General features: G+C 31.7%; 1 protein-coding gene across 2 annotated transcripts in view; it reads right to left on the bottom strand.

Annotated features, from left to right (window-relative positions):
* Nucleotides 1-26773, bottom strand: part of LOC143241012 (inverted formin-2-like) — a 75305-nt gene that overhangs the window by 12949 nt on the left and 35583 nt on the right. For both annotated transcript variants that reach the window (XM_076484416.1, XM_076484415.1), the window contains exons 7-12: nt 21516-21649; nt 10857-11018; nt 8213-8470; nt 7677-7855; nt 3941-4061; nt 1341-1505 (exon numbers count right to left, since the gene is read on the bottom strand). In XM_076484416.1, coding sequence (XP_076340531.1) covers nt 1341-1505; nt 3941-4061; nt 7677-7855; nt 8213-8470; nt 10857-11018; nt 21516-21649 — 1019 coding nt within the window. The remainder of the gene's footprint in view (nt 1-1340; nt 1506-3940; nt 4062-7676; nt 7856-8212; nt 8471-10856; nt 11019-21515; nt 21650-26773) is intronic.

Here is a 26773-nt window from a genome sequence, read left to right as displayed (position 1 = left end):
TTTACAGGTGAACTTAATGTTGGGATGTATCAAGTTAATGTGTTGAAAAAACTAAGTGTGTGTTCTGTAGACGTGGATTCAGCAATTGTATCATCAACGTACCTGTACCAGCATAGTGATGGGTGTAAGGCTGAATTGGTTGCTTGTGATTCAATCTGTGTTATAACAATGTTGGCTAGAACTGATGACACGGGATTCCCCATAATTAAACCATTTATTTGTAGGTAGTTTTGATTATTGACCACACAGTTAGTTTTGGTAGTAGTGAATTCTATAAAGGTTGCTAATTAGTTGCTGAGGATGTGTATCAATGGGTTGAGGTCTAGAATATAAAGTTATAAAGCTACTTTCCACGCTTCAGTTGTTGGGACTTCTGTGAAGAAGGAGGTTACACTGAAACTGGCCATTAAGGCTTTAAGATTTAGATGATGAAGAATATATTAAAGTTCAAAAAGTTTTTGAAAAAGGTGAAAGCTGATGTTACATACTTAGAAAATGCTCATGCTATATATTTAATAAATAAGATAAATGAGATACATTTTATTTCAAGTGAGTTTCTTGTCATCAAGAACAGTATGACTCTTCTTTCATCAGTAGTCAAAGAAACAAACAAAACACTGTACTTTGTCCACTCTATTCATTACTTCCACACAGTACAACTCATCCTTCATCAATATATAGTTGAAGGAACAAACAAAACACTGTACTTTGTCCACTCTATTCATTACTTCCACACAGTACAACTCATCCTTCATCAGTATATAGTTGAAGGAACAAACAAAACACTGTACTTTGTCCACTCTATTCATTACTTCCACACAGTACAACTCATCCTTCATCAGTATATAGTTGAAGGAACAAACAAAACACTGTACTTTGTCCACTCTATTCATTACTTCCACACAGTACAACTCATCCTTCATCAGTATATAGTTGAAGGAACAAACAAAACACTGTACTTTGTCCACTCTATTCATTACTTCCACACAGTACAACTCATCCTTCATCAGTATATAGCTGAAGGAACAAACAAAACACTGTACTTTGTCCACTCTATTCATTACTTCCACACAGTACAACTCATCCTTCATCAATATATAGTTGAAGGAACAAACAAAACACTGTACTTTGTCCACTCTATTCATTACTTCCACACAGTACAGCTCATCCTTCATCAGTATATAGTTAAAGAAACAAACAAAACACAGTACTTTGTCCACTCTATTCACTTACTTGCACACAGCACAACTAATTTATTGTTGTTTTAAGCCTTAAAACAATTTGCATACAACACATATTATTAATGACTGAATGACAAAAATTCAATAAATGTAACTTACTTTTTGAGCTGATTTCAGTTTCTCACAGAAATTATTGAACAAAGACAAACATTCTTCTACTTTGAATACATTTGGGTCTTCACAGAAATGTTTGGCTAACTTTGTTGCTGTGATACGAAGCTCCTTTAGGCCACAGTCTAACTTCTCTAACTGTTTCGAGGCTTGCTATGAAGAAAGACAATATAACACACTATAATTCTGATATGATACTTACCTTCACTTACACAAATAGCTATTATAAATCAGTGAAGCCCTCTGTATTCAAAAATGTTTCTCACATACCAAAAGCCTTGGAGCTCTCACCTATCTTTGAATCTGATTTAAATTAGTTTCAAATGAAAATCATTGTGTGATAACCCTCCACCAACAAGATTGTGATACACTCTCTTAAAGCACGTGATTCTCTCCATTCTTTTCCACCAAGCTATCACTTTTCATTTGACATTACTCACATTGTAGCATTTCATTTGTGGTCTTTTCAGGTGTTTATTTTTATCCCTATCTTCATATTAATTTCCTCAACAAGTTTATTATTTATTATACAGGGTGTTTGGAAAGTCACTGTGCACTTATATATTTATTAACAGACATGTTTCAATATAGAATACAGGAGGTAAATATGAATGACAATGTTGAAAGTGGCCCCATTGGCATCAATACAGGCCTGGATCCTTCTTATTTTGTTTCTAAACACTGCTATCAGTTGCTGGCTTGAAATACACTAAATGAATGCTGTTGTCACTGCTTTCAAAACTGCACAGTGACTTTCCAAACACCCTGTACAATACTGATATTTCTAACTTGTTGAGTTATTTCAGAGTGGAATTATTTTATATTTCTACCAGAGTAGAAAACTTATTACTTCATTACAAATAGTTTCTATTTATTTCTGCCAACACAGCTGTGTTTGATTATTCCTTTTGCATTATGAGTTCTATGTTACTACATTGAGGTTTCATGTTCTATCAGCACTAACACAGGCTTCAGGTAGTGCTACTCAGTAGAAAATTTTTTTATTTTACTTCGTCCGAAAGTGAGTATCCAATGAGTTGAACTTTATTGGTCCTCACCTTGAGTTTAGAGGCCTACACGTTTTGACATACAGTTAACCAATAGATAAAACATTCCACTGTTATGGTTTTTGAACTATTTATTTTTAAATTATTATCTGTGGTTGTTTGGTTCCTATAACTTAAGTTTCATTAGATTAGTCAATACTAATATTCAAGTTCAAGTTAGTAAAATGTCTTAGATGCATCTTTTCTTCAATTAGGCTTACCATGGCCTTTGTTGTTTTAGGATTGTCTGTAATTCATATTACTGGTATATCAATCATTAGTTTAACTATATTGTTTTTCTTCCATACGTCACATCTCATACACATTATTGTTACCAAACTTACTTAATTTTATACAATCATATGTATTTCATTTCGTTATTGTTTCATTCTTATTATTCTTCCTATTCATTTGGTTTGTCTGCAACCCACATGAACTTCACCTGATATTGTACTTATTTATTGTTACATACATATTTTTATTTTAATACTTAATGATATCCTTTGTTCTGTGCTGGTTGATTAGGCTTAAGAAGTGTTTGATAGTTATGGTTTACCTGTAGTTCTCCATCTAGTTTAATCAATAATTAGATTTTCTTCATCTGTTGAGCAGTGGGACTAAATCTGATACATTCGTTTCCCATTCTCTACTTTTGGTAACTGTTTCTTTCTTCCTGAGGTGCAATTATCAACCTGTTGTCATCCTTTATCTTTCATGAGACTGTGATTGGATAAGTTACCCTTTTCTTTTCCTTTCTGAATCCAACTATTTATAAAGTGGTAACTGTCTAGATATACTTAAACTAGTCAAAGCCACACTTTAAGGTTAAGTCATCATAGACTTAACAGTTATACTTCCATGGCAGCTACATGTACACTGCTCAGATGGGATGTTCCACAAGATCACTTGCAGATTTATCCTCAAGATTTGGTTTCTTCATCAATTTGCCCATCCCAGACTGTACTCACCCATGGACTACACGAGTAAAGCAAAATGAATAGCTGTCCAACCCTGCAATTTCTTGTACTGAATAAATAAGTATGGTCTTCTTTTTAAAACAGGATTTCATGATTACTCATTGCACTGTCTCAGGTGTTGATGCTCCTTTGAACTCTGCACTACACTTTCTTCCCCACCCCTTTTCTTCTAGTAGAGTTTCAGAATCTTTACCATTTTCCTGGCATTATAACATCTTATCCTACAGTCTAAACAACAGTTTTTGGTTTTATTATTACTTTGTCCATAGTTTTACTTACAGTCTAATCAAACAGAATACTTGTCATGGTAAAATATTTTAATAGACAGACTATTCAGTTCTTTTAAACTTTATAAGTTATCGTGTAGTGTGTTCAACACTCTAGTCAATTGTATACACCCTAATAGGAATGTTACATTGTAGCATGTTCAACACTCAAGTCAATGATGCTACACTGAAAGAAAAAATTAAAACACCCACAGTGAACAAAAGAAATCACTCTATCCTAGTTTAATTATTTAACTAAGATTGTATAAAGAAAAAGGCTTCTTTCCCATTATACCAACCTGAACAAATTTCCCAAAGTGTTGTATTAAATTTTCATCATCACCTTCTATTTGTTCTTTAAGTTTTGTCACTCCAAGACGAAGCTGACTAAATTCTGCTTCCAAAGCTTCAAAGGATATCCTGTAATGTCACATAGATGGGTTATGTCTGAAAGTTAACGTTTTCTTAGATCAAAAATGCATTTCTAACCTTCTCTCATACTGCTAGAATTTTGTTCCTTGTCAATCGGAGTATTGGTCTGATTTTTTTCATGCTGTCTCTAATGTTTTTATTTCCACTTAATTAACCTTTACAATATTACTCTCATTACACTCTCCACCTATGTCAATTCACTTTCTGTTCTGGTACTGTATATAAGCACCTCCTTCAGATAATATTATCACTTTTTTGTGACTGACTCAATCTGCAGTCTCTAACATAGGCTCATAGCTGGGAAGAAGGATGGAAGAGCATGAAATAAGGTCAGTATTATTGGAAAAAGATTTCTGATTTGAGAAAATGTTAACTTCCAAAACATACATACTTCTTCTCACACTACAGTTAGAATCCCACTTTGATAAGGTGAAGGTGGTAGTGAAGATATTATCCATACAAAATGCATATACAAGGTGTTCAGAAAGTCACTGTGCAGTTTTGTATGTTGATAAATATATAAGTGCACAGTGACTTTCCGAACACCCTGTATATATACATATATTATAGGTGCGCTAATAGAAGATTAGCACCCTGGAGTACAAACAGCACTACATACAGAACAGGTTTGTTTTTCAATCAGAACCTAATTCATGCACTGTGGGTGGAATTAGGCATGATAAGAAGGTAAGCAACACCTAAATGAACAAACCTTCTCCTCAACCTGAAGAGGTCCAATTGGCTTGAAATGATGGGATCCAGTATGCCTTACTCAAGATGAGGAAACATAAGTCAGGTGAGTCTGAGTTGCATGTTGAAAAAGACTCCAAGATGGACAATATATTGTTTTTGAGTAGAAATAGATTTCTAGACTCTGCTAATAAAGGCTGCCTTGGTTGCTTCTGAAAGTAGAATCTGGGTGTGACATTCAACCAATTGACAAGATGTTGTCAATAGTAAATAGTCATCCATGTAATTATAAATGACGTATGCAGAGACATAGGGAATGAAGATGATGAAGAAAAGCTTGTATGATTTGACAGAACACATATGGTACTGATGCTAGTACAAAGGGCAGAACCTTGAACTGCAGTATCTGACCCTTGTGCACAAAATGGAGGTAGAGGTAGACGACTCTACTATAGGAATGTGTAGATAGGCATGATTACATTGAATTTCGTCATCTAAATTTTTGGCAAAAAAATGTCAATGTATAGTAATTAATTATTCCATTATGAACCTTGTAAGATCTAGGAATTGAATGAGATGACAAAAGGTGATGACCAGACACAAATATTCCATCTTCTCAACCACAACAAACATATGGAAATAAAATCCTGGAAATACTGAGATGACTGCACTGCCCCTGACCAACAACTCTGATAGCTCTGGAACAAAGTTCCAAAATATGAGTATCTGCAAGAAGCAGAAACTACAGGTTGAGAGATAATGGTGATGGAGATGTAAACTGAATGACTGATCTTGATACAAGAATTTGTAGTACCCATTGATCTGCGATAAAGGTTTTCCACACATCCAAAAATACTTGGATCTGAGATCCCATAGACCCCAAAGGCACATCCACAACTGGAATGTTCCAACTGAGCTGAGGAACCTTGCAGATATAGGTAGCACCTATTCCAGATAATAATGAACTGAGTGGCTGATGTTGGGAATTAAGACATTTGAATATGGGCGGAACTATGACTCCCTTTAGTAGCCAATGAAAAGCTGAGAAGTCAAAAAAGATAAGGATGAATGCAGACAAGTGACATCAAGTAAAAAAAAATCAAAGGTCAAAGAAAAAGGCATCACATAACTCACCACCAGAAGACAAAATCTCAACGACATACCACCCAAAACACTAGAAAAAGTGCAAAAGATGACAATTAAACCAAGGTATATACCAACAATGGTCCTATCTAACCATCAAACTAATGTGGTAATCACTGAGAGATTTCTGATAAAAGTTGGAAGGATAATTAATATTTCAGACCTATAGTTAGCATCAGATGAACCCTAGAAAATTGTGGTCTTTTCAGGTTGACCACAGACTCCATTCTGGAACCTCAGATTTACAGGAGCTGGTCTATTCTTTGAGATTCTAAATATGCATATCTGGAAGTGGTAGACAAAACATGTTCCAATAAACATGGCAGACAAAACATAGCTCCCTCCATGTAATCAATTAGTAAACCTCCCTGCATGAACCACAATATCAGAGGATGGAGGGAGAAATAAGTATATGCCCTCAAACCTTTCCACCATTAAGGGAAGTGCAGACTTAAAAGCAACCAGGAAAAGACTCAAAAAATCACATATACAAGTGACTAACTGAAGAAAAGAACCTAGAGGCAACTGATCCAAGTTGGCCTCATGAGAAGCCAGTAAAATAAAGGAAAGCACTGGTAAAAAGTTAACCTAAATTCTCTCCATAACATCCAAGATTGAATGAAGATGCAGCCTCACAGCCACCTAAATAAACATTATCAGACCAAATATATATCTCCACCACACTACAAGTAAGGTCACAAATAGCTTTAACTGAGAGTGGCCCCTCCCCTCCCAACCATTGAGCAGCATTAGATATTAAAGGTGGGAGAGACGGGACTTGACTTGCCTCTGTGTCAGAAATGGTAATCCAGGAATTCATGTCGTATACTGGCTTGCCAAACAATGTTTTTTTGTTTTGTGAAAATCAATTAGGTAACACAAAGAATGCTTAAAGGATTTCCAACAGTTGTGACATAAAGAAACTCATCAGTATATGCTTTGTTAAAAAAAGTTATAATGATAATATTATCTGAATGATGTGCTTATATACAGTACCAAGATAGAGGGTGTACTGATCTAGGTGGAGAATGTCATGAGACAGATATCATCAAGGGTAATTAACTGGGGAATAAAAGACTGGAGCATGTGTTAAAAAAATCAGACCAATGCTTAGATGGCAAAGAGAGAAAACCCAAGCAGTTGAGTAATAGCTGTAGTGTGAGTAGAAATTAGTAAGTTGTAGAACTAATTAAACTGTTAAAGTACATTAAGTAATTTACTTACACTAGATATAAACACTAAATCCATTTTGTACATTGATTCAACAATATAATGCGAGAAAAAATTACAACTACCCTTTCACACTAGTTAAAACATTTAGTTTAAGAAAATATTATTAATAGCTTTTTGCACTGAGTCAAGTAATAAGTCTAAGATAAAGATTACTTCTATATTTTTACATTGATTTTAAAGTATTTAAACTGAGACAAGGACTACTTATAAACTTTATGATTTATTAAAGTGTTCAGTTTGAGATAAATATCAATATATCAAGTGCAGAACCATTATGTTTTACTAAGTTTAAAAATTACTTAATGCTCATAACCTGTAATGATTGAAGTCTTTGAGTGATGGGATATTATACACACTATTGTAAAGAGCTCTGGGTATTAAACAACTAAACTACTGCATCCAAACAATATATCTCAGTGATGTTGTGTTATTAAGTGTTTAATGATTGAATATATCAGTCATACAAATTGTTCTGCAACTGAAGATAAAACATGTTGCACAAATTGACTTATATCTGACATATTTCTTGAATAATACCTGGCACACTGTTTCAAATACTTCATGTCTGAAATAAAGTCCAACATTTCTTTGTCTTGTTTCTCAGCAACTTCCACTAAGTAATGAAGTAAGGTCATCCTTGGTTTGTTAGCTCTGGTATCCATAAGCTTCGGTAAAGTGCTGAGCCTGAATCCAGCAGCATTTCCAGCATAACTTCCCTAAAAAACAGTAGTACTTGCTAATACTGTGAAGTATTTCACAATGGGTCTTTTCATACTTTATGATATAATTTAGTGAAAGTTACTATTCTAGCAACAGATTACACAAAATGGCCTGATATAAACAAAGCACCAACTATTGTATCTAATTTGAATGAGGATTCACATAGTCACTTATACGTAAGTTCTGTTGGTAGAATAGTAACTTTCATTAGTTCATAGATCAATCTTGTGGTGTATATATCAGACCGTATTTCTGCCATGTATTTACCTAAATACTTTGTGCTATGTTTATATCAGGTTCTCTGTATACCTTAAACTAAATCAATTAACATATGGAACGAGAACAGTAATTACAGAATTCAGAAAGTTGCCTGTCACCAGGACCAGATGAAGAAACTGTTTCAGAGGCTTATTATGAAGCAGACTGTCACACGTCTGGAGATACTGGTCGACTTGGAGTTGGAGGGTACCAACACTGGGCTGGAACTCTTCCATCAACAACATTCCATCAACCATCACTGTGAAATTCTTTACCTCGGATAGTTGTAAAAAGAACTGTTCAGCTGAACCTAGTTTTTCTCTGTCACCTGTGTATGCCTTGACTGTCATTATCTGTGCAGAAAGGTTAAGAAATATCATACATTGTAAATTCATAAAATAAATGCACTCAGAACAACAGTAGGATGGTTATTTATTTTAAATAGATGTGAATTATTGATACCTGTACATTTGATAAATAAGATGTGAGAAGTTTTGTTTTTGATAGATAGGTCTTATAAAAGCAAAATCATAACTTACTTTAAAAACTAAAGAGTAACCTTAAAAACTGGTATTTATGCTTCTATGTGTTTTTCCTTTTTATTTTAAACTAGTAATAATAAATTTTTAAAATTTAAACATTTATATAAATATATTGTCAAGATAATGATTAAGTTAAAGACAATAGATTACCTACTCTGTTTGCATCATTAGAAGCCCTCAGGCTTACTGTTGAGCTACCAAGAGAGCATAATTTTAAGATTAAAACATCTTAATATCATAAGTGTATTCAGTTTTGCCACATGTGTGTTATACATTTAGTTAATGTATTCAGTTCTGTCACACCCATGCTATACACTTAGTTAATGTTAGTGTATTCAGTTCTGTCACACCCATGTTATACATTTAGTTAATGTTTTTTGTTGTTGATTCTCCCCTCCCTCCAGTTGTATGCCTGCAGCTTTACAAAGCTATACAATAGGATGCCTGTACTCTTCTCATGACAGGTATTCAAACCCAGTTTATAGTTTTGTAACTATAGTCAATTTAACTACAAAGAAACAAATTTAATATTTCACTATCTTTATTCATATCATTGATACAAGGAAGTTTCTCATGCTGTACATTTACTTTTTAGGTAAAAAATTGATGCTGTTATGAATAGAGAATGTATTATGAATAGTTTAAATAGATTTAACAACAACTTTAAAATGTCATTGAAAGTAATGTTAAAAACTATTGAAATTCGTAAAGTGGATAACTGTACAGTTTGAATGTTTAAAGATTCCATATGAATAAATAAATTCTAAGATTAACAATAGATAAAATTTAAATTTGAAGTAAAATGATGTAGCAAAAATATGATAATAATTACACAAGAACTGTATTATTTAATCTTAAAAATAATTTTAAATATATTAAAGTACATTATTCTTCATTGTCTCTGCTAGTGTTATAATACTGAAGTATAAACTGGGAGGAACTAATTTAAACAATTCCCAGTTTTTATAGAAATGTTGAAATATTTGAACGTTGAGGTGAAGTTTGGTTTCATCAACATAAGAGAATTTACAGCCTTTACGTAGATGCAAGTAGACAAGATGTAAACAACAGGTAGTTGGTACATGATCTTTGTAGTGGAAAAAGATTTTGGTTAAAAATAACTTTCAGGAAAATTTGAGGACAGTAAGAGTTACATAATGTTTTCAATTCTTTTGTGTTAAGGGATATGTTCATCAGGTGTATATAGGAAGTCTGGGTACATTAGGTATCTTAAGTGGCTAGACAAACAAATTAGTTAAGAATAATTAAGTTATTTTCTCCAAGAAATGCTTTGGACAGCTATTTCAAAAGAAGAATGCTTTGTACGGGACAATTTCTTTGTGAAGGGCTAAATAAGAATGGGTGGGTTGTTAATAAAAAAACAACAACAAAATTATAAGAATTAATATTTACATATATATACAAAATGAGTAAAAAAACACATAATTAACCAGAATCTCTAGAAAAGAAATAAAGTTACTCATCTCATTTTCAGTAGTAAAGTTGGATAGAAGGTGAAGTAAGACAGTCGAGAAAGTGTTGAATATTAAATTACATTTTGCAAAAGATTAGATATATTATCATTTAAACATTTGCTTATTTATAGCTCGATGACATGTATAAAATAATTTTGTACAGATTTAGGCCTATACAGTGGCGATTGAACTATAAAATAACATTACTTAAACATGAAATAAATATAAGGAATAAAGATAATTAGATTTCAGAAATATCTGAGTGATTATTTGAAAGATGCTTAAAACACAGAATTTTTTAAAAATTTAAAAGGTTTAAGAATAAAAGGTAAATAATTTATATTAGCTTTTATGATTCTTTAATTTTTATATATTTAACTTTTATTGTAACCGTTTTTGACTATTATAAATAAAAAGTTTTGTATATTCTATTTATTTAATTTTGTGTTGTACTATGATGTATAAAAAAGTTTCTATAAGAAAATGAATATGTAATATAATAACTCAGACAAAAATTTGGGTCTTAACTTGATTATAGACAGATGTTAATAAAAAAATATTATAACTTAATATTTACCCATCTCTAATCATTGCAGTAATCCAAGAAAGCTCTGATGTGGCACATTCTCTTAGTTCTGCTACATATACATACACCTATATTACAGTATTAAAATAACTAAATTTTTTAAATCACTGACAAATAATATATCAACATCATATACCTCTTCATTTTCTGGAAGAATCTTTTTGAATGTACGTAATCTTTCGGCACCAATTTCTGAGGACTGACAGTTTTTCACAAAGTCCACAACTTCTTGCCCTGACTTAAACTGTCTCAGGAAAATGTTGATGTTCAAACTTCGTTTTCCATCCAGAAGATTCACCTGTGTGATGTTTTTCATTTAATACTAATAGCTGTTATAAGATAAGCTAATAAGTAAGAGTGTTTCTATGTAAAACATGCCTCAATACTATGTTTTATAAAAATATTACATGATACTGTTTTACTTTACTGTAAAAATTAGTCATTCAATTGACCACATATGAAAAATTCTATCTCACCAAGCTAGTTTATAAATAACAGAAAAAAACGTTTCTGATCAATCAAGTTTTATTGTAAAGATACAAATGAAGTGAAAGTTGTTCATGTGTTAGTCTTTGTTTTCACACACTATGGAGAATTAATTAATGAATAAAGGATAAAATTCTGATTTCATTAGGTGGGGAACTCAGTAGTGTTATGGGCAGTAGCAATAACTGTTATGCTGGGAAAATCATTTCTTGGTGGTAACAGTATTACAGATTCATTATTATAACATCAATAAAGTAATTATCCCTCCCCATTTCTCAGTTTTATCTTTTTAACAATTCATGATGTGGAATATTTTCTGGATTTATGAACAGTTCATGATGTGAAATATTTACTCAGTTTAATAAATTTCATGATGTGAAATAATTACTTGGTTTATTAACAGCTCATGATGTGAAATATTTATTGAGTTTATTAACAGCTAATGATGTAGAATATTTACTTGGTTTATTAATTGATCATGATGTGGAATATTTACTTTGTTTATTAACAACTCATGAATATTTACTTGGTTTATCAACAACTCATGAATATTTACTTGGTTTATTAACAACTCATGAATATTTACTTGGTTTATTAACAACTCATGAATATTTACTGGGTTTACTTTCAGCTCATGATATGAAATATTTACTTGGTTTATTAACAACTCATGAATATTTACTGGGTTTACTTTCAGCTCATGATATGAAATATTTACTTGGTTTATTAACAACTCATGAACATTTATTGGGTTTACTTTCAGCTCATGATATGAAATATTTACTTGGTTTATTAACAACTCATGAACATTTATTTGGTTTATTAACAGCTCATGATGTAGAATATTTACAGGGTTTATTAATACTGTACAACTCTACAACTTAAAGAAACTAAAAGATAAATCATTATTTTCAAGGAAATCCAGATTTGTGTATACTAAACAAAATAATCTTACTTCTCTGACCATATTTTTTGTAAAATAATTTTGTAGACTGTTCATTTACAAGACACGTGTTATTTTCATGGGTCATTGTCCCCTTTTAGATTGTATGATATGACAAATGAGCATCCAAATCATACAATGAAGTTAAAATATTTCTGTTGAAGAGAAAAATCAAAGCATAATGCTGAAAATTTCCAGTTTTTGTTTATGTTGACATTTAAATATGAGTTACCAAAGTAACAGAAGGCTCAGACAATGTGCATGGAGAGAGTGCAAGATGTCAAACTTCAACAGTAGTAATGCAGTTGAAATAAAATGTTTTCATTGAAAAGCAAAAACCAACTGTCAAAATCCTGGACATTTCATGTTAAAGCTTTTTAAAAGATGATATTTCTGTACTGATATACAGTCTTAGTACAACTAATAGTTAATACAATTTAAAAGTCAATATAATTTTTAGAGTTATCATGAATAATACTGCATTTCAACATTGTAATGTAATAGTTGATACTTTAACCATATTGTAATGTAATAGTTGATACTTTAACCATATTGTAATGTAATAGTTGATACTTTAAACCATATTGTAATGTAATACTTGATACTTTAAACCACATTGTAATTTAATAGTTGATACTTTAAACCACATTGTAATTTAATAGTTGATACTTTAAACCACATTGTAATGTAATAGTTGATACTTAAACCACATTGTAATATAACAGTTGATACTTTAAACCATATTGTAATGTAACAGTTGATACTTTAAACCATATTGTAATGTAACAGTTGATACTTTAAACCATATTGTAATGTAATAGTTGATACTTTAAACTACATTGTAATGTAACAGTTGATACTTCAACCATATTGTAATGTAACAGTTAATACTTTAAACCATATTGTAATGTAATAATTGATACTTTAAACCATATTGTAATGTAATAATTGATACTTTAAACTACATTGTAATGTAACAGTTGATACTTCAACCATATTGTAATGTAACAGTTGATACTTTAAACCATATTGTAATGTAATAGTTGATACTTTAAACTACATTGTAATGTAATAGTTGATACTTTAAACCATGTTGTAATGTAATAGTTGATACTTTAAACCATATTGTAATGTAATAATTGATACTTTAAACCACATTGTAATGCAACAGCTGATATTTTAAACCACATTGTAATGTAATAGTTGATACTTTCAACCATATTTACTTAATGAAAATATAGAAACAAATACAATTTAGAAAATATAAGAATAGAAATATCTACAAAAAAGACAGTAATGAAACAGGCTATATTATATTTCCATTTAAAGGTGGCTTATTAGAGGATGGGACAGCTGTGATGCACCATTATATTCCTTGTTGTCCTAAAATGTTGTGTTATGTTATAATCTTGAAAAACCTGTTCACTTCATATCTAGTGTATTTAATGCTTTTTTAAATCACAACAATTAGGAGTATACATCAAGTTGTAGAATGTTAGCTTAGGTTTCAGTTTACTTTTGAGTGACTTACTTTCCTACAATGATGATGCTCTATGAATGACAATAGAGTTGAAGGTGCATCCCTGAAATTCATTTGAAAATTGTATACAAAGTCTTGTTGTTTAAGTATTGCACATCTATATGATAAAAGAACTCTATATAAACTAGATTTCCTACGTGATTTGGACCTAGTAACAGATCAAACATTTCTCTCTAATCTCTGAGTTGTATATATGTGTGATTCCTGTGTGATATGTACTTGGTAACAGATCAAAGATTCCTATCTAATCTCTGACCTGTATATATGTGTGATTCAGAGAGTACAAGTAAAACCTATTGCAGTAAGTGGTACAAATCTGGCAAATTCAGCAGTCCATGTAGACCCCATTTCTCTAGGTGTTATTTGTGTGTGGTGCAACAAGTCCATTTATCTTAGAATTTGAGAAACGTATGTAGAACCACTGTTAGAAGCAGTATGGATTTGGGTAATAGATTAGTCCATATGAACACAATATATGTATGACATGGAGAGTACATTCATGGCTTATTTTTTCTATAGTTTCATACTTCAGATATATGTATACATACACTGGATATAGATGGATGTGGTCTTCTCAAACACAAGTTCTACTAGAAGAGGCCTGCCCTGCTTAGCTTTCATATATTTTCAATTTTTGAATCATGATATTCATTAGGATCAATAACTATGTTGATCATTTTAAGCCTTATAATAAGAAAAGAAGTAGGACATCTGTATTATGTATAAAAGGGTCAGGAACTCTGTAAATGGAAGAGGCTTTACTACTTCCTTTTAAAAATACTATTTCTTTGATGAATTAATTTGAAAAAGTTGGTCTGAAATAATATTAAAAATTAAGCAATGATTAAGTTTGAACTTGATACTAAGTTTTGTATCAATATTTTGAATGTTCACTGCAGTGAAACAACATAAACCATTACTTTTATTTTAAACCAAGTTAAACCAACACACAACAAAGAATTTCAAAGGCTCAGTTGTAATCTCATAATACAGGGAGAGAATAACTGGTTCAGGAAGTTTTGTTAAAATGGGAAATATGATTATAAAGTTTTGACTTTCTGAACTTTGGAATGAAACTTATAGTTGTTTAAGAATAATGCTAGCTGGATGAAGGGATGTCAAGCCATTTTAGGAAAAGAATGACATTCACTACCATTTCTGTTTGTGGGAAAGAGAGGCTGACCTGGATTATGAACAATCCAAACATTTCTGAGCTTAACTGACTGTTAGGAATGAGGATCTGTTAGCAGTACAGATGGTACTAAACATCACAAAAGAAATAACTGGTCCAGTGAGATACCCTTTTTGTCACTCCCATTTATCTGATAACTCAATATATTTATCTTAAAATGAGCTTTAAATATGTTAGAAATTCAGTTTTTGAGGTGAACATGAACCAACTTTGTTGGGGACATGGTACCCTGTTACTCTTAAAAATACAAATTGTTGTTAGGGGTTGTTACATCCAAATTGAAAAAAATACCAATTATATAAAACTTTATGCAAAAAGCTTGTATTTACATATGATACCCCTATAAAAGGATGTCAAAAGTTCACACATGGCTACTGGAATTACTAACAGGAAATATTTCCTGTTATTTATTAGACAAAATGCCAGAAACATCCAACAGATATCTTGAAATAGAATGAAATTTAAAATTATGCTTTTTATCTTTTTGCTATACATTTTTTATAATGATGTACATATCAAATACATTTTTGAATGCTATTATGTACTCTATTTTAAACAGAGGTTAATTAAATATGGTATTGAAAGTAACAGTTTGACTTTCAAAAATACTATTTAATTACTTCTGTATAATTTTCATTTGTCTTGACTTACTAGCATTTAATGATAAGACGGTCATCTTACTTTTCAAGTTAATTCCTCCTAAATATATTACATTGTTACAATTTGAATAATTTCAAGGCATTCATATATGAAATAAGCATAACTTGTTTGAAAATTGTGGTAGAAACTATCTTCCTATTAGACCAGTCGACTGGCCAACTTTGTGATAGAGAAATTTATCTTACTGTACCAGCAGAATGGTATGCTTTGTGCTAGGGAACATTATCTTACTGCACCAGTAAATTGGCCCACTCTGTGACAGGAAATTTTATCTTGCAGGACCAGTAGATTGGCCTACTTTGTGATACGGAACTTTACCTTACTGGACCAGCAGACTGCCCTACTTTGTGATAGGGAACATTATCTTATTGGACCAGTAGATTGGCCTGCTTTATGCTAGGGAACATTATTTTATTGGATCAGTAGAGTGATCTGCTTTGTGCTAAGGAACATTATCTTAACTGGGTCAGTAGATTGGCCTGCTTTGTGCTAGTGAACAGTATCCTGGCAAACAATATATTGATCTACTTTATATTTGGCAAACTCTAAATCTTAACATAAATATAAATAAAAATGTGCTTAACACTCCTACGAAAAGTGGGGCCTAATAGGCCCCAGAGCAACTTGAAAGGTTATTAATATTAGGCTAATAATTTTGTATTTAAATAAAATTGCCATTTAAATCCATTAATGAATGGATTAACGAGATTCCCACTGTCCCTATATACTATCTAGCGAAACCACAGCCAGGGGAACGGGCTTGGAGAAATCAGGACTAGAAACGTCTTTTCGTAGGAGTGTTAAGGGAGCAGAACCTTGCTTTAAGTTATACAAAAACTATAATAACAGAACCAGGTTATATTTGTCAGTCAGTAACTATGTCAACTACAACTCAACTAGAAGGGTGATAGAACCCCAATTCTTTATCAAGTTCACTAACAAAAAAGATATCATTCTTGCACATCATGACAACCTTCCCTGCAAGACAATGTAGTAACTTTCCACTTAGTGAATCCAGAACATTTGTTTAGAATGATGTGAAATGAATTTGTTTACTAGAACAAACTTCTGCACTGAAGCTGAACTGAAAGAAAAGACACTTTCTTAAAAATATATGACTCAACTGAAGAGGTAGCAAGCACATGGTAGCATCATTTATCACATGGTGGCTCATTGTGAATGAGTGTTGTGAAGACGTTTTACCAATGGTGAACTTAGAGCTCATGGCTTTCCTTAATATTTCTGGTAAATTATCACAGAACAAACAAGTTCTAAATTTAAACTATCTTGTTATGTACCAACTAATTTAATTAGTTTCATCAACTTATTTATAGTGCATAAATTCATAAGCATTAATAGAAATACTGGAAACAACAGAAGTTTTTCTTACAACTACTTCTATCTATTTTAAATTGATATGCAGACATATCCTATATTTTCTATGTGCATTTAGTAATATAGGAATTTATGTGTTTCTTTTATTTAGTTTCTATGCAGTTTTAATATAAGCAAATGGTCCAGAAAACTTAAATTTTCCTTGTTTTAGTTTCTTTGTTTCATGCAGTAAATGGCATCTTCTCTGCCTGAGGAAATACTCTAGTACACTTCTCTTATGTATTAAATGGGTCAACAACTGCAAAGCTCTTTGCTGATTGAGTGGATGATGTCTGCATATTACAATCAACAAATGGCATGATGGAATAACAGTCACATGTTGACACCTTCACAAAGGATAGAATTTGAGTTTTCTAGCAAGATCAAAGCATTTATTCTTTGTCATGAATAGTTTGCCAGAGATTCATCTCAAGAAACAGCTGATTTAAAGAGAATATCACATTGCATGATTCTATATCAATTCATCATATTTTCATTTTCACTGAGGCATCACTTTACTTCTTTCACCATAGCTCTGCTATTAACAGTTCTATTCTTATTGGCAAGTTTTTCACCATTATTATATGATCTACTTAAAGATCCTGTATAAGTGATTTACCCAATTGTTTGTGCAAATATGAAAGCTCCAGTTTCTACTTGTTTGAAGTGAATAAAGACTTTTAATTTTCTCTCTGACTTGTTCAATATTTTTATTCTCTCTCACAGTATTAAAACTCAGTCAAGTTTTCAAACACAGATTACTTCTCATATTTCCTGTTTGATCCAGCCATTAAAGCAAACATAACTAATACTCATGTAGAAATGAACTCATTACTTTTTACACTGAGGTGCCACTTTCACTCTGCAAGTTAACTGCAGTGACTATACTTTGATCTAAGATTACATATAATCCTATCATATAGCTTATAAGAACTAACAACACACATAGACATAAAATAAGGGAATGTATTAATAAAGTATAAAACACATTCACTTCATAGTAGAAGTAACTTTTTAGAAGTTACACAGTCCACAGTCCCAAATGCTCATGCTTAAGTCTGACTGGGTAGTAGGTTTCATATTTTATTAATTCTTACTGCAACTGGGTGCAAAGAGATAACACTGGTAACTAATAATTTGCTAATGTTTTGTTGGGTGGATTTTGCTTATATACAGTTGATTAGTGTATTCTTGGAGATGTATAGTTTTTACTAATCACTTCATCAAAAGTGTTTTTGAAAACTTTGAGGGGGAGGAAGCATACAAATTACATGGTAGTATCCACTAACTTTGCTTCAACTTGGCATCACCACTGTATCAGGTATTGTTAAACTGCCTATCACTAGTACGTTAAAGTATTAATCTGTGTGTTATGAAGAATGTGAGAAAAAGATAAGAGGGAGTATTGGTATTATAAAACACAAATGGCAAACTGGAATAAAAAAATAGCAGGTTCTTTTAAAGCACAAATTCAAAGAAAAGGATGGGATTCAAGTGTTGCAGGAGGTTTGATTTTTTTCAGTTTCAAACAACAAATTATAAATATTCAAACTATACTAGTACAAAAAAATTGAGTACGGTAAATAAATTGTACATGACAGTATGTAATGAATAGATGCATCTTTTTAAGTTTCACCTTAATATGCAGACATAAAACATATGCAACTGGGAATCAATGTCATACTTTACAAAAAAATCCTTGATATTAAATAAAGGAATAGTTTTCAGTGAAGAGATCTCTGGAATTGCAGCTTTAGGGGTGTTTTTTGCCAAATATTTCAAAGACAATGGAGATTCAAAATACTTAATGAGCACTTTATAGTTAATGTCACTGTTAGGACATCTGTATTCAGAATTTGTAATGAGCATTGTGTAATTAGAGTGTCATTGTCTGGATTTCCTAATTTAGAATGTGTAATGTGCATGTTATAGTTAATTTCACTGTCAGGACTTCTTTCTTCAGAATGTGTAACAAGCAATTTATAATTAGTGTCACAGTCAGAGCTTCCTTATTCAGGATGTATAATGAGCACATCATAGTTAGTATCACTTCCAGGACTTCTTCCTTTTTCAGAATGTGTAATGAGCCCTTATAGTTAGTGTCACTGTTAGGACTTCCTTCTTCAGGATGATTAACCAGTATTTTGTAGTTAGTGCCACTATCAGAATTTCCATATTCAAAAGTAACTTGAATAATAACCTCACAACATATACTGAGGTACAAAATAAAAGCACCAAAGATAGCTTGGTATGCAACAAGCCCATGCTTGTCACATCTGGAAACTTTATTTATCATTGTTTCTGAGAAAGGCAAGCCTAGATCTCTTTTTTCTACAAGGAAGGGGGCTACATAATATTGTCATTGCTCAGGCAAAGCATAATATTTATAGCCTTCAGTTGTCATTATTACAGAGTTATCAAATAAAAAATTAGACATACCCACCTGTCAATCCTCCCTTTCAGAACTTGCCAACAGTTTTCTCTGATGTTTAATTCTATACTGTGTATAACCAATAGAAAACCAAGGGTTCCATCTTTGGATTGGCATATTATTCTACTTTCTCTTTGCTCACAAAAGACAAAGTGTAGTTTCAGTATCAATTTTACTTTGTTCTCACAAGAAACAAAATCAACTAACTTTAATAAATTTCTAACTACATTTATTGTATAGTTAGAAAGCCAGAAAAGTTGTGATAATTATGGGACATATTCTACTTTCTGCAGTTTTTATTCTGTGATCTTTTGAGCATTATTTATTTAAATAAATAACACAAGCCTGTGATAGTTTTATTACCTGAAAATGTTTACTTCTTCTACAGTAATTCATGGACACTGAATCTGAAAATTATATCCAGGTCTTACTGATCATTTTAAAACCCTTATATAACAAACACAATGACAAAAAGTGTTCATCATAGTAAACGAAATAATACTTTGATCAAAGTAAGGGTTTTTTCCTTCCTGATTTGTAAAATATCCTGATGTAATAGAAAGAAATTAATATCATTTTAGTAAATTGTGTAGCTGAATTACAGAAAATCTGTTATCAAAACCAAAACAGCTTTTGTGAAGTTTAAACTCACAGGCCTGTGCAAATATTTAGTATAGTAGTATCATTAGTATAAAAAGCAGTGTTAAAGGGAATATCTGTTATTCTAGAACATGTCTGGTTGACTTCAAACATATAAGAAGAAAAACAAAACACTCCATAAAATAATTCACATACGAACCTTTTTTCTTGTTATACAGATAATAGGCCTAGAACACTTGCTAGAAAACTAAGAATGTGAATGCTGAGATCAAATGGTTTAATAAGACAGGCCTAAAAGACTAAGAAAGATCAAAATGTTTCAAAAGATAAGCCTAGAATACCTGCTAGAAAACTTTAAGGATATGACACTGAGATTAAAAGACATAATAGGCCTAGAACACCTGTTAGAAAACCATAACAATGTGATGTTGAGATCAAAATATTTAATGCGTTTGGCCAAAAACATCAAAAACTACAAAAGTGCAAGTATGTGACATAAATTTTTATAGAGTTTTCAAAAGTAGATTATAATTACAATATAGATAAGGGAATGTAAAGTGATTTTCAATATTGAGAGTGAATCAATCAGTGTGCTAACCAAATTAGGACTTGAATTTAACTAGATATTTAAACTTGGTTGGATAGTAACTTACTTAAAGTTAACTTGAAGTTATTTTGGTTTAGGTATTTTTAGTTTAAGGTACAGTGGGAGCAATGCATAATAGGAAGAGTCTTATTTATTATTAAAGCTTTCACTGTAATTTGCTAGTCTCACACTTTTCACTTTAAAGCACACACAGATCACTGGTCCTATATTTCATTTGATTGTATAATATTTTTTATTGTTTTGAAAACTGTGAGTAATATTAAATTCTTATTTTTTTGTGTAAAATTGTCTTTTTTTTTCATTCTTTGTGAGTCAACTACTGCTATTAGAAGGGAAATACATCTCAAAGTATGACATTCTTGAACTTACTGTTAATAGTAAACTAAACTTCCAGGCTCTCACGATGATCTATGAAATACCATAGTGGTGATGAGTCTTGATAAAGCAGAAAGAAAGAGGCTAATAAACTCTAAAGATAAAATTCAATTTTACAACAGTCTAAGTAAACTTCAGTAATAACAAAATTAGTATCTAAATATAAATCAATGTGTATGAAATAACACCCACCCAAATGTGTCCCACCACATAAGGGCATCTCCAATTATTTCCATGAGAATGCAGTAGTTTGTTGAATAGACTATACTCTATTCACAAGTTCAATGAATTATAACTCAAGCCAAATTTTCATACTGATTATAATGGTATAATAATGATTGCATCTTTCATAGTCCCAAGTACTGAAAATTAAGTTGAAAGAACTGAATTTAATATGTTTCTCTTGTTTTTTTTTAATATCAGAAACATTGATTTGCTTGTTTAGGCTTTTGCTTATTTTTAAAAGTATAAAATACCTTTTTTTAACCTAGTTTAAAAGATTTAGTTGAATATTCTAAATACTTTTGGAAAGTTTAATTCATTACACTTTTGTTTTTGCCTTTGGTTACAATATAATTCTGTCTAACCTCTGAAGATTCCTTCTTCGATTTTACTTCATTAGCTTGTTTTGCTTTTTGACAGAATAATTCTTCCATTTGTTCAAAGTTGAGCTTCACACCTGTGTTGTCTTGTTGCAACTCACTCCATAAAGAGCTTCCATCTGTAAAACATTACCAGTCTTGTTAAATAACATAACAGTACAACAACAACAGTTCACTCCATAAAGAGCTTCCATCTGTAAAACATTACTAGTCTTGTTAAATAACACAATAATACAACAACAATAGTTCGCTCCATAAAGAGCTCCATCTATAAAACATTACCAGTCTTGTTAAATAATACAACAAGTACTAATTGTGTGTATAGTTCAAAAACTATAAATGAACCATGTGAACTTATTCAAGTAATATTTCAGATGTGATTAACCATTTTATAATAAGTGTTACTCATTTGTATAAATTTAAATAACACTTTAACCACTAATGACCATATGTATTAATGCAAATAACAGAACAATAAGTATTAACTGTATGTACTACCTCAAATACTTGCATCATTATTAGCTATTTGTATCAAATAATATGACAACCATGTGAATAACTTAACTAACACATCAGTCATTACTGGTCACTTGTGTTAACAAAGTAAATGAAATGACGTACAGGTTGTAAGCTGTAATATCATTTGTGTTAACTGTGGTAAATGAAATGACGTACAGATTGTGAGCTGTAATATCACTTGTGTTAACAATGGTAAGTGAAATGACGTACAGATTTTATATAAGATGTTACTGCACCTTTTGATTGTAAAATAACACAATAATTTAAATCATGTTAGTAAGCCAAGACAAGAGAGCATGTGTGGCTAATTATGTTAAACATAATATTATGACTAAGTTTATTTATTAGTGCAGGTTAAAAGAAATGAATTATTATTAAAAAAGCCAATATTTGGGTCACACAATCCTAACATGGACAATTTTGACACCAGAAAAATCTAAAAGTGTATTCTATATTACTGCTTGTGACCTGAAAGAAGGCATCTTTGTACCAAATGTCATATAACTTGTGATGACAAAAAACTCACTTGAAGTAAAAATGTACCTTAGGTATGGTATGGGTATTAATACTTTTACTAATAAAGCAGAGAACAATACTTCAACCTTTTTAAGTCATCTTCAGGTTAACAAAGAAAGAGTTTGCAAATGTCATATACGTTAGTTAATATACAAATGGACAGTCCACAAAAACCCTAAATTGTACTTTTTTTCACTGAAAAACTAAGCAAAAGATAAAGATTTCAAAATTGCCTTTATCTCTAATTGGGATCAACAAAGAGTATCATTGTACCAAATTGTGTAAATTATTCAAAACAGAGCTTATAGTTTGTATGTGTATATGTATGGGACCTGAAAATTGACTTTGTATAAAATTCCATACAAATACAACAGAATAATTGTCTAAAAACTAAAATTATGTTTTTTGTGGCATCTTGACTGCTCTATAGTTACTTAAAATGAGCAAGTCCACCATTTGTCAGTGTGTGGGGACTGTCAAAATTATTTTTGTACCCAATCTCATGTAAATTGTTCAGAATAGCCAAATAATTAAACCAAAACCCCCATAAAAACTCAGAGTAAGTAAATTCAACATTTTTTGTATGTCAGTGTGTTAAGGTATGAATATTTCTGTTTTTGCCAATTGTTATCTTTATTCCCGAGTTACATAACTCACTAATAATTTATTTCACTAGAATATAATGTTAACTCTTTCCTCAGTTTGCCCTTGAAGAAGAAATATCCCATTTCTGAAGTGCTCAGGTTACAAGGTTTTTTAATTTTGTATCAAAGTTTCATATACCTATGTATTTTTCTAACATCATAAACTCTTTTACCAATTATGTCAACCAAATAGCTTTTTTTTGCTCTACTTGTACAGTGTTTTTATTTGAGTTTGAAATCATTCCTTAAATACTTTTCCTGAAACCGGTTTTGCAAATATATGGTGCTTATCAGTATACCCGAGTATCACAGTTTAAGTTATCAGTAAAATTCTGTTGCTGTAGCAAAAGGGTATATAATTTCAGATTACGAATTAACGTTTTTTATTTTTTATTTGTTTGATTAATTAAGCCTGTAAATCACAATTATGAAATGGCACCAACATTGCACAGAACTTTGTATGGAGAAAAGAAAGTTGTGAGTGAAATGAGATTTTCATTTGAAGAAGGTGGTAAGAATTAGTAGAATTCTTATTCTGGACCAAGAGCTTTCATCAGTTTAAGATGATTGGAATGTGTATGTTCTACATCCATCAGTTGAAAGAAGAGGTTAATAATTAGTAGGAGCAAACTAGCTACCATTTTATGATTTCTGTTAGTATTGTTAACTAGTCCATGGTTAAAGGAAATGGTAGGAAGCAACTGGTCAAATTTCATTGCAAAGTGGCATCAGGCATAGTAGCCAGCATCTCATCATGATCCACCATATCCTTAGTACAGTCGAGATATTTCCTAGCTGACAAATAATTTGATGTTTCTAGACCAATTTTACTGGCAGAAGTCAGAGTACAATGTAATGATAATGCATGTCCCAAAACATTGTAACATTCTGCTGTAGAATGCTATGTTCTTCTAAATGCACGTATCTCTTAACTCTTCAAAAAGGATGAAGGCCTTTTTTAAATAAAGTATTATATTTGCACAGCAGTAAAAAAAGATAAAATATATGTATGTCAGTGTCTGCACCATAACCTAATTATGGTAATAATGTGGATCAATCAAAGGGATGTTAAAGGAGGATTTGGACTGTTTCTTCAAGGAATCCAAGAAATGGTGAATTTATGGATAAGACACAACTCCTTACGCTGCATTTTAAGATCCAGCTCTCAAGATAGAGCACTTAGATGTGAAGGAACTTCATAAAGGAGAGATATTTGTCAATGAGTTGTGCCACAGATCTGACCCTGTGAATAACTGAATGACCATAATACCAAGTTCAAAGGTGAGGGTCCACAAACATTTCACTACTTACGTAGATGATTTAATAAAGTTTCATGGAAAAACAGTCTGAAGCATGTCTCTGTTGTTGCTAATGATATACTCATCAATAATGTTTGTTATGAAGCTACTGAATGAACCATCATTACATCACACTGGTCCTAGTGTCATTACATTTCTGTCAAAAGCAGTTTCTACAGTAGTGCAGTTTCAAACGATCATGTCAAATTGAGCACTATAGCAGAAGAAGATACTTGGACATTAATAACTACAATTGCAGAGCCTCCTACAAGACTTACAAAGTACGTGACACCTGTAAGTATCAAAATATCAATGATGATTCTCAGCTTCACTGCAGCTGAGAGTGCAAAATATCAGGGTACATTGAAAATGGTTCTAGATGGGACAACAAGGTTATAAATACCATTAATTTGACTGTTGAAGGTATCAAGTCATGAACGAAGAAGACTCTGTTTTAGCTCTGATTACTTGTTTCAGGAATGTCACCTTGCTGTAAGATAGGTCTAAAATGTGTAGTACTGTACAGTAGATGCCACAACAGATATTGAAAGATGAATAACAAGCTATATCTGCATCTACCACAGTTATTGAAGCCTGGACTACTTGTTCAGGTGGATACAACATTACCATCTTCATCTTGGCAATGCTGCTCACCAAACAAAGCTAGTTATCTCCAACTTGGTTTGAGAGTTAATTCATAGACACAGACCTATCATCTGTGAAAATTGTGATCTAGATTTGCTTTTAAAACATGTGAATTAAAGCTTTACAGCAAAACCATCCAGTGCCAACCAATAATGTTGAAAAGGAGGTAATGATATCACCAGATATTGTGTTTGGTGTACTCAAACAGTGATCTATCTTAACACTGGTGTTTATAGAGCTAAAGGCTTTCATTTATTTGCCTTTCAGCTGACAGCAAAAACAGCAGACATGAGTAAAACAAATAAAATGTTGTTGTTGCAGTCACTATGACACATCTAGTTAAGGATTGTGCTGAACTCAACACAGAAATTTTAATTCAGTGATCTGCTGATGGTGTTTGCAATAGTTTTGTGGGACCAGATTGTATTTCACAAGAATTACATCTTAAAAAAACAACAATGATGTGCTTTCAATAAAACAATCACAAAGAAAGCTTGCTTGGAGTATCAGCAATATTTACAAAGAAGTTGAATGGATATTGAAGGAGAGTGCTTGGTCATCTCCAATAGTGATTGTTAGTAAGAAGGTTAAAAATTAGGGATATGTGTAGACGTTAGGTGGGTGAAAAATATAAAATATGTCAATTTATTTCACCAACACAGACATAAGGAAGTTTCAGAAAGTAACAATCTCTTTACCAGTTCTTTTCATCCAGTAAGGTAAATTATAAACGTCCCAACATAGCGAACATAGCATTGCCACTTGTTTAGCCAGTTACAAGTGCAGGATGGCACATTGTATCTTCATTATGATACCAATCCATGGTGCAGAACTTCAGAGTAGGAAATATTTCAAACTCTGTAAGGGGTGGAATACCAGAGAGTGTAATACCCTGTTGTGAATGTATGAAAGTGTTGTTTTTTTCTGACCACATTGATGTAAATACTAAACATTTGTGTAAGTACCTCATATACTTTGTGCACTGTCCATAAGTGAGAAACTGATATTTTCAGAGAGAACTCAGCACACAGTTATAGGTTTATCACAACTGTTTGCCACTGCTAATTACTCCACTTAATGACCAAAGGCTATCCACTGACTGATACATTAGTGCTATCTGTCCATTACAGTTTGTAAGTTGAGTAATGATAACACCATCTTGGGAAATCCAAATGCAGCAATGCAGCAATAATTACCTTCAACAGCAAAATGTTTGGACCTGCTGGGGAAATCCATGTTGAACAAACACCTAACATTATTGGAAATTTGTTTGGATTACTTGCAGAGAAACATGTGAAACAATAATCTAACTTTAATAATAAGTTGTTTACATCACTTAGGGATATCCATGTGTAGCATGAATTATCTGCAATAGCAAGTTATTTGAATCATGTTGAGAGACCTATGTAGAAGCAGGAATAAACTCCAATAACATGGAACACAAATATGTACAAGTTACTTTGGGTTTAAAATTTTCATTGAAATGATCTCTGATGCAGGTAATCTAAGGGTGGGATGCCACACTAGGCCTTCTTGTCTGACTTAAAAGTATGGTATCTCCAATCTACTTGATTTCACTTTTGCCTGTATAAGTTTTTTTGTTTTGATCCAACTCAAGTAT

Source organism: Tachypleus tridentatus, chromosome 13 (genome assembly GCF_004210375.1).
Source record: "Tachypleus tridentatus isolate NWPU-2018 chromosome 13, ASM421037v1, whole genome shotgun sequence".
NCBI lineage: Eukaryota > Metazoa > Arthropoda > Merostomata > Xiphosura > Limulidae > Tachypleus > Tachypleus tridentatus.
Note: the sequence above shows the minus strand (reverse complement) of the source record. Positions and strands in the feature narration are given on the sequence as shown.